Source organism: Miniopterus schreibersii, assembly GCF_964146895.1.
Source record: "Miniopterus schreibersii genome assembly, chromosome: 5".
In the NCBI taxonomy this organism is placed as follows: Eukaryota; Metazoa; Chordata; class Mammalia; order Chiroptera; family Miniopteridae; genus Miniopterus; species Miniopterus schreibersii.
In genome coordinates this window covers 35,758,986-35,768,364 of record NC_138106.1, presented here as the reverse complement: position 1 = coordinate 35,768,364, position 9,379 = coordinate 35,758,986, and the positions used below count along the sequence as shown (strand labels likewise).

At 54.6% G+C, this 9,379-nt stretch overlaps 1 protein-coding gene across 1 annotated transcript; it reads left to right on the top strand.

The window, feature by feature from the left end:
• Positions 1-2,243: 2,243 nt before the first annotated feature.
• MAP6D1 (MAP6 domain containing 1) lies at positions 2,244-9,128 on the top strand. The gene is made up of 3 exons (XM_081138765.1): positions 2,244-2,687; positions 7,602-7,719; positions 8,229-9,128. Exons 1-3 carry the CDS (start codon positions 2,311-2,313, stop codon positions 8,307-8,309), a joined length of 576 nt encoding a protein of 191 aa, XP_080994891.1. The 5' UTR covers positions 2,244-2,310; the 3' UTR covers positions 8,310-9,128.
• Positions 9,129-9,379: the final 251 nt, after the last annotated feature.

Below are 9,379 nucleotides of genomic sequence, written 5' to 3'. Positions count from 1 at the left end.
TGTGATGGTTAGGGAGGAGCATTTAGGAGAACAAGTCCCTAAAACACTTCTCTGTCCATTACATCCCTCGATGCTGGAGCCGTGGAGCAGTCAAGTGGCCGTCTTCCCCGTGGACCTTGGAGGTCAGCACCCAGCTCTGGAAGCACAAGCCTTACTGTTCACAGCTTTGGCAATTGTCCCTACTCTACTGTTTGCCCACCAGGATATTTTCTCATTTTGGCTTCTCTGCTGACACGATCACCCCAGGGATATGCTCTGCCTGGCTTGGTGCCTTTCAGGCTGTGCTACCTCCTCTGGCTTCTTAAGTGTGCCATCCCATTAGCTGCTGTTCCTTCTCCACTTCCTGTGGTTTCAGTTATTGTCATGAGGCTGTCTTCTGAGCTCTGAACTCACTGAATATCTCTAACTCAATACATGTGTCTGCTGCGTGCCAGGTATGGTTCTAGGTGCTGGGACCCACTGTGCAGGCACCTCAAATATAACTGCTGGCTCAAGGAGTAATACTGCCAATTGGAAGCCAGAAACTTGGAAGCCATTCTAGATTTCCCTCTCACCTTTCATTTCTAGAATCCTGCCCCTTTTCACTCCCAGGGCCCATGCCTTAGTTCAGTCCCTTGTCTCTAACCTGGACTGTTGAGACTCTTCTCCAGTTGGTCTCTAAAATGTCCTTCCATATGGCCACAGAGTGCTAACAACACTTTAGTCATTCCCTGTTGTCTATGAAAACCTTAAACTCAGTGGGGCTACCAAGGCCCTCTGTGTTCTGGCCCCTGCCCCCTCTGGCTGAAGCCTTATATAACCCTTGGGACCCCGCATTCCTGCGGAACTCAATTACCCTCCCTCCAAGCAGTATGAGTCCAGTCCCCCAGTCCCCCAACCCCTTTTCACTGTTCTGGCTTTAGTTCTATGACACTGTTTTCCTGTCTGACACCCACTGCACTGTTAACCTCCCAAAGGCACAATAAGAGCTTCCCCTCCCCCACCCCACCCCGCAGGACTGAACATTTTGGTCACCCAATCTAGATAGCTAACTCAGGGCCCTGGAATGGAGGTCACACAAAGGCAGCTTGCCCCCTCCCCCCCAAGGCTTCACAGTATGCTCCTCTCCTGGATCCTCCTGGGCCATGGCCTGGCCAGGGCAGCCACTGTGTCACTTTGCTGTGACTTCAAGCTGACAGGCAGTTTGGAAGAGGAACCCATATTGTGACTGCTAGGCTGTACTGCAGTCCTCTCTGAGGTGTGACACTTTGGATACGATCCAAGTATATGCTTGAAATGCAGCTCTGGACAATGAGTGCCTTTCATTAGTGTTGATAGTGTAATTGGTCTGCAGTGCCCTCGGAGTCTGGGGCAAATACTCAGGAAACCTTCCAGTGTGGCCAGGGGGTTGTTTCTGACACTTGCATGCAGTAGACTGACCTTTAGCCTGGAGGATTACCCACATTTAGCTTTGTAATAAAAATGTAGACCCAGGAGGGAAGGGAATTTATAATAATTATAATGATAATTTATAATAATTATTACAGGGTTAGCTTCTTACTGTACACGTTGTGGATGTCTGTCCCTGTTACCAGGTGTTCTACTATGTTTGTAGCATAGTGGCCAAAGATTTGTGGCAATTTAATAAACGAAATAAAGCCTTTGACCATGCTTTAAAATTAGGGGTTTTAGAACCAGGGAAAGGTCAGTTGAGGGCTAATGCTAACTCTCAATAAAAACTGGATTCGATTGCTTGTCACAAATTTCGTATTGTAAAGGCAAATAGTTGGGTGACTCACAGGCTGATTCATACCGCTGCCTCAGGGAAGCGCAGCCCCCAGATTCCCTGTGACCCCGTCCTCGCTGCACCTCCCCCGCGTGCCTGCGAGTCCTCGCGGCGCCGCCTGGCACAAGAGACCAACACCCGCGCCGAGGCGGGCCGCGCCGAGTGCCGGCTGCGGGCGATCCCCAAAGCCAGGCCCGATTTGTAAAATAACATTTAGGAAACTTCGGATTATATTCTGAAACATTCAAAACTTGGACACTAGTCAATGCCTCCGGGCGGTTTCCTACCCCGCCGTCCCCATCCCCGTCTCTCCGCCCCTCAGGTCTCCCTCCGCACCAGCTGTGCACACCTGGGTCCCAGCCCCACCCCCTGGGCTGTCCCCAAGTGCTCCCGGCTCCCGTGTGGCCACCCCAGGCCAAGGGGCGGCGCTGCGGCGGCGCAGGGAGGACCGCGGGGCGGGGACGCCGGCGGGGGCGCGCGGCCCGAGCGCCGGGAGCCGGGAGCCGGGAGCCGGGGGCCGGGGGCCGAGCGGCGGGCGGGGCGGCATGGCGTGGCCCTGCATCAGCCGCCTCTGCTGCCTGGCGAGGCGCTGGAACCAGCTGGACCGCTCCGACGTGGCGGTGCCGCTCACCCTGCACGGCTACTCCGAGCTCGAGAGCGAGGAGCCGGGTGCGGGCGGCGCCGCCCCGCGCACGGGCGCGTCCCCCGCCGGCGCCCGGCACCCGGGCCGGGACGTGCCGCTCACTCAGTACCAGCGGGACTTCTGCGCGTGGCCCGCGCCCGCGAGGGCCAGAGATGCGGCGCAGGGGCGCAGGCCGGGGGCGGGCGGCCGCAGGGGCACGTCCCCTGCAAACCCTGGCCGGGGGATCTACGTGCTCCCCATCGGCGACGCGGACTCGGCGGCGGCGACCACGTCGTACAGGTACGCGGCTGGGGCAGGGAGCGCACCGCGGCCGGAGCTCGTGAGCGCAGGAAACCGAGGCCGGGAGCCGGGGACCGGGGTGGCTGCGGGAGAGGGGGCGCCTGGAACCCCCTCCCGCACGGCTTCTAGAGCGGCTGGCGGCCTCGAAGGTCATCCCCTTTGGTCCCTTCGCTGCGCCCTGACCAGCCTCAGAGAGAATGAGCGCGTACCTCCGCCGAGGGGGAGCTCACTACCTCGCCTCCAGCCCGCAGCCTCCTCGCGCCGCACCGTGAAAAAGCCCTGCCTTGGGCTGAGTTAAAATCAGCTTCCTTTTAACTTCCACAAGGTGGGCCCAGCCATAGGAGGGGTGCACGCAGGCGGTCGCCTGAGCTCCTCTGGCCAGTGCCCTCTGCGGGGGCTGGTGAGGCCCAAGCAGAGCTCCGACCCCCTGGCCGAGGGTCGCTGACTTGGCTGTCACTGAGGACAGGTCCGTGGGCCCTCCCCACGCACACCCCTTCCAAGCCCTGCCTTTGTACGCCCGAGGGCTTTCTCCCTCCTTTCATTGCAAAACTTATACATAATCACTAGAAAAACTACAGCTTACAGAACCAGCCCACCCGATCTGGTGGTGCCGACCCCTAACGTGCACTCGAGTGCCTGCTCATGTACAGTTATTACACGATTAGCTTCGTACTGTACATGTTGTGGGTGCCCGTCCGGGTACCAGATGTTTTTCCACAACATGGTTTTTAGTAGATGTGAAGTTTTTTATCCTAGGGATATGCACCTCTATGCAAATACTATTAATCTACTCTCATGCCATTGAATATTTAGGGTGTTTCTAATCTGGGGCTGTTACTTCGCTTCCAGGAATTTTCCCTAGGTGGGGTGGAGCTAAGCAATATAAGGTCTGTTGCAACATTGTACAGCAGAAGGTGGGCGCAGCCCCTGTCCTGCTGAGGGGACTGGTTAATTATAGCTCCGCCCTAGGATGGGTTACTGGGAAGCCTAGAATGTACTGGTAACAGAAGCTCTTCAGTAGGTCCATGTCAAACCAGCAAGATGCAAAACAGCATGCCTGCTACTATGTGTGTTTTCAAAAGGGGTATTGATATACACATATCTGCTTAAATAAGCATAGGATATCTCTGAATGGATGGTAACCTTTGGGGGGGAGGTGGAGGGGCGAGGATGATGGATACTGTTTTGGGAGGGAAGGAGACACTGACTTTGCACTCTACTCTGTCTCTTGAACACATTGCTTAAAAAAAACCCACATGTACAGGTGTTACCTTTTAAAAGTAAACAACTTTCCCAGCCGGCATGGCTCAGAGGTTGAGCATCGACCTGTGATCCAGGAGATCTCAGTTCAATTCCCAGTTAGAGCACAAGCTCCAGTTTTGGACTCGATCCGCAGTGGGGGGCGTGCAGGAGGCAGCTGACCAATGACTCTCTCATCATTGGTGTTTCTCTCTCTCTCTCCCTCTCCTTTCCTCTCTCTGAAATCAATAAAGATATATTAAAAAATAAATTTTTAGGAAAAAAATAACTTTTGTGATAAGTAAATCTTTGTTCCTATCATAATTTCTTTAGTATAAATTCTTACCTGTGGAATTAAAGGGACAAAAGGTATGAACTTTCTGCTTTATTTCATTTTTGAATCAGCTGTATTGAGGTATAATTTCCATACAGTAAAATTCATCCACCATAAGTATATGGCTTGATGACTTTTGTAGAAGCCTTTATCAAGACATGTAGAATGTCCCATCTCCCCAGATGCTCCTTCATGGGCCTGCAGTTTTAAGAGCTTGATGGGGAGTGGTTGCTGCAGGGTGGCTCTGTGTTCGCAGACACACACTCTCAGCTCATGGGAATGTCGTGGGCAGGGAAGGAGGTGGTCGGTTCTGACTGCTGCACCCTCAGGCCCTCAGCCAGCTGGAGGGACCTAAAGGGTGAGGTCTGGAAGGCTAGAGGTCCTGGGTATGCAGCGCCTTCATGTGGCTCATGCGCTCAGTGTCAGAAGCAGGACCAGGTGTGGTGCTTGCAGGGAGCAGTTTCAGCTCAGGGAAGGAAGCGCTTTTTTTAAAAAAAATATGTTTTTATTGATTTTTAGAGGAAGGGAGAGGAAGAGAACATTCATGTGAGGGAGACACTTCGATCGCCTGCTCCCCTGCACGCCCTCTAGTGGGGATCTGGCCCACAACCAGGGCATGTGCCCTGACCAGGAATGAACTGGTGATCTTTTGGTGCATGGGACAATGACACTTAACCAACTGAGCCACGCTGGCCAGGGCAGGAAGCACTTTCTAATCAGAACTGACTGACTGGAGCAGCTGCCTCGTGTGGTGCTGAGCTCCTCCTTACTGGGATGTTCAGAGGCTGGGCTTTTAGAAGCAGTCCCTCGTCCATGGGGAGCAGAACGTGGGTTTGAACATTCTACAGGGTCCTCCCAGCTCCAGTGACAGTGAAGACCCTAGTTATCACTCTGCTTAGCACATACTGGCACCAGGCTCAGGACTTCCTACGGATTATCTCCCCAAGACCTCACAATAACCCTCTGGAATCAGTTGTTCTTGCCATCCCCATTCTACAGATGAGCTTGAGCAGTGGCACAAGGTCCGCAGAGCAGGCAGTGGAACCCAAGTGTGTCTCGCCTCAGAGACCAAATGTGTACCCCCCAACACACAGGCTATCCCATAAGATGCTGCCTCCTCTGAGTCACTTGGTTTCTTGAACAGTGTCCTGCAGTAGTGGCCCCACTTCCTGGTGTATAAACCTGGTGGGTCACTTGACCTCTCTGCCCCTTTTCTCATCTATGGAGCAGAAATAGCAAGAGCTTGGCTGCCTGGTCCCTGAGCCCCCACAGAGACACAGGACCACTGCCGAACCTGGCCAGCAGGCCTCTGGGACCCTCCACTCCCAGCTCTAGAGCCTGGCATAAGCAGTCCTTCCTGCCTGCCTTGCAAGATGCACCTGACCTAAGTGAACTGTTCCCCAAATATGGCAGAGTATCGTAGCCGCTTCAGCCCCTGGTCTCCATGTGAGAACTGACCTGCCTCACTTGCTTGGCAGGTGGGCTCTGCCCCCAGCCAGCCTGGCCCCCTCCTCCTGAGCAGCTCCTCCCGAGAATTCCCTCCAGCACCTGTGGCCCAGGTTCTAGCTCCACCCACTTCTGGAAGAGCTCCTTCCTCAGTCACCTCCCTCTTTCCTTCCTGGGCCAGTCAGCTGAAGGGCCAACTGTTAAAGTGCGACGAGACTTGACCCCTTTTTTTCCAGGGAGGGAGTGCTCAACATAAACATAATACTGTGCATATGGAGCAGTAGCCCCACTTTTCAGCAGAGGCGCCTCTGAGATGTTAAGGGATTTGTTTGAAGCCATGTTGGGCTGAGAACCAGGCCCCCAAATCCTCGGTCCAGGGCTCTCTGAGTTGCCCTGGGCAGCCCCCTGCCCCTCACCTTCCTCTCTTGAGCAGTCACCAGGTCCTGTGGATCCCATCTTTGGTCCCTTCTGTATTCTGATACAGCCCCCCTCACCTGGGCTGCAGCACCAGCCCCGCCCCGAGAGCAGCCCCGGGCACTGCTCTAACCCCTGGCTCTGGTTGCCTTCTGCTCTGGGACCCCTGCAGCCGCCCTGGGGCAGCAGTTTGGGATGCCAAGCCCGAGGTCCAGCTCAGTTTGGGGACAGAAGGGCACGCCCAGGGGAGGACTTGCTTCCCCAAGAGAAACAGAGCAGCAGATGGCTCAGGCAGCCGGTCTTGGGAACCCTGCAGCTTCAGAAGCAAAATGATCTGGAAGGGCCCTGGCCCAGCTCGCCTCCTGGCACCCGAGTGCTGACCACGGACAGACACAACTGCTCCCTGCACACTCGGCCTGCCCAGTGGGCCCAGCTGTGCCGCTGCCAAGGAGAAAAGGCAGCTTTGTTGACCTCAGGGCCTGAAACCCGGCAAGGACTGTGCGTGGGATGACACAGGAGCGGATCCAGCTCACATGTGGGTGCTGCTCCATTTTTCCCAGAACACAGCCTCGGCCAGGTGCTCCTGTGGGCATGGCTGGTCTCTCCTGCCTTCCTGAGCTCACCGTCTGGTAGTGGAGTTGATGTCATTAAAATGGGTCCTTTTTTGTTCAGAGGAATTAAGTCTTCATCAAAAGAGTGTTACTCCCAGGTCACGGAGCAGGCAGTGGCAGCCTGTCACTTCCCTCCAGGGCGCTGGCTTTCGCTGTTGCGCACCACCCCCGCCTCCCTGCAACATGTTTGAGTGCAGAGCCTTGCAAGAAAGCCAGACCTTCTTGTAGCTTCCTGTGATGGTCACTATGACTTACTCTTTTGCAGGAGTTAATAAGACAAATTAAAATCTAGATGTAAGATTGAACTTTATTTTCCGTCTAACTTGCAACCAGCACCTCCTCTGGACATAGGCTCATCGGTGACCCGTGCTGGAAGTGAGCAACCTTCACTGGTTCTGGGGCTCTAGGGACCCTCTAAAGTGGCCGAGACAATATAGGGAGCACTGGAGGAAAGGGCTGGGACTTGCTTTGTCTCCAAGGCCTAGCACACACCAGGTGCTTGCAGTTTGGGACAAATAAGATCAAGTGCTGACAGCTCGCAGTTGCTCATTTGCAACATAGGCATTAAGTTTCTGCAGCTACTTCCTTTGGGGGTCAGGTGAGCGGACTTCGTGGTGGAGCCCTCAGAAGTGAAGGGAAGGTCAGCTAGACTCGCCTCCTCCAGGAAGCGGCTGTGCCTGAGCAGTGCACTTGCTCTGCTAGTTCTGCTCTTGTGAGGGAGGAAGGAGCACTGGAGCTGAAGCAGGACTTCAGCAGTGGGCATGGCCAGGAATACTCCAAGGAGCACGGGGCAAGGGCAGTGGCCCGGGCAGGGGCAGGGGCAGCAATGGCTGACCCTGTGCAAGGTTGAGACCATGTTCTCTGTTCCAGACAGGAATTTCAGGCCTGGACTGGAGTCAAGCCGTCAAGATCCACAAAGGTGAAACCCACCACAGTGATCACAACGCACAGCTCCGGATGGGACGGAGGCCCTGGGGCCAGCTTCCAGGTCAGCCCGAGCTGGTGCTGCAGGGTGAAGGGCTGGGCCCCTGGCTGAAGGGGGTGTGGGAACAGGCCTCCCCCCCCCCCCCCCAGATTAGGGACTAGGAGTCAGATTTAATGTCTGAGCACACAGTCATACCTCAGCAAACAGAAACCCAAGGTCCTTTGTCACAGGCCATGTGGGTGCCCCCTCCCCGGCCAGTCCCGGCTTCTCTGGGGAGCAGGGTGTCTCTTTCCCTCATAAGTCCCAGACTTACCCTTGACCCCTGAGCAGTAGTGACAAGCCATTTGTGTAAGAGAAGAGAAGATGGAAGGGAGGTGGGGACTATTCAGCCTCCTGATTCCACCCAAAAGAGGCTTCAGGGAGCAGAATGGAAGGTCCATGTGCCATATCTGACCTACTAAGGCAGTGACCCTGCCACTGTGGAGGTCAGGAGAAGGGAACTGTTCCTACAGCTGGGGGCGGGGAAAGTGAGGAAGAGGCCCACTGATCAGTGGCCATGTCTCGTGTTTCAGGTCCCTGAAGTGAGGAAGAAGTTTGCTCCTAACCCCTCAGCCATCTTCCAGGCTTCAGCTCCCCGGATCCTCAACGTGTGACTCCCACGGAGGGGAGAGTGCCACTGGGGGGGGGGGGGTGTCAGAACTGCTGCACCAGTTAACGGGTGAGATCTCGGACCTGCGGTCCCTGCTGTCAGAGGGGGCAGGCTCCTCCTTTCTCACCCTGGAGCACCCTCCTCCCAAGCTGCCACCTGGCTGCAGGCCTGGCACAGAGCAGAGGAGCAGACGGACACGGCACCACCCAGCCCAACTCGGGACTCAACCGCCCTTTTCTTCCTTGGGAAGTGTGCGGAAGGCTTCCGATCTTTGTTTAATTGCCTCTCTTGGCCACCTTCAGTTTTTAAATCTGAAGAACTCCAGGGTCAATTCTGTGGTGAACTGAACTGGCCCAGGCACGCTGAGCATATGTACAGCAGGTCCTCGAAAGAGCCAGTCCCGCCACTGTTCGCCCAGCTGCATGGTAATTTATTGCCTACGGTAACCGGAGGTAGCATCCTTGGATGTTCCCACACGTTCAAGCTGTAGAAATCTTAGGTTATCACCTGCATGTGATTCATAACTACCAGGAAGACGTTGCCAAAAGAAACTGATATTCTACCAATTACAGGGTTTCAATTTCCAAGACGGTTTTTTTATGGCCAAGATGACCCTTATGTTTTAACAAAGCATTTCTTGGGATGAGTGCTTGAAGTACTGAATGAATGAATGCCATTTACCTTGTGGAAGGTTTCCGAGCCCCCCATTTTATTACTAATTCCAGATTTGTCCTGTAACAAAATGGTAACTGGAAGAGAACTACCATCCACACTGGCTAAGAATCGGGAGGTTTTAAAAAAAAATTTTATTTGATTCATTTTAGAGAGAGGGAAGAAGAGAGAGACACTGATTTGCTCTCCCACCCCATTCATGCACGCACTGGCTGGTTCTTTTATGTGCCCTGACTGAGGATTGAACCCACAACCTTGGTGTGTTGGGATGATGCTATAGCCAACTGAGCTACCTGGCCACGGTTGGGAGCTTTTTTTTTAGAAGACTGCAGCATCGGCCTCATTCCCTAAAAGACCTTACGACATCATCTATGCCAACCTTTATTCTCAAGCCTGCCCTGC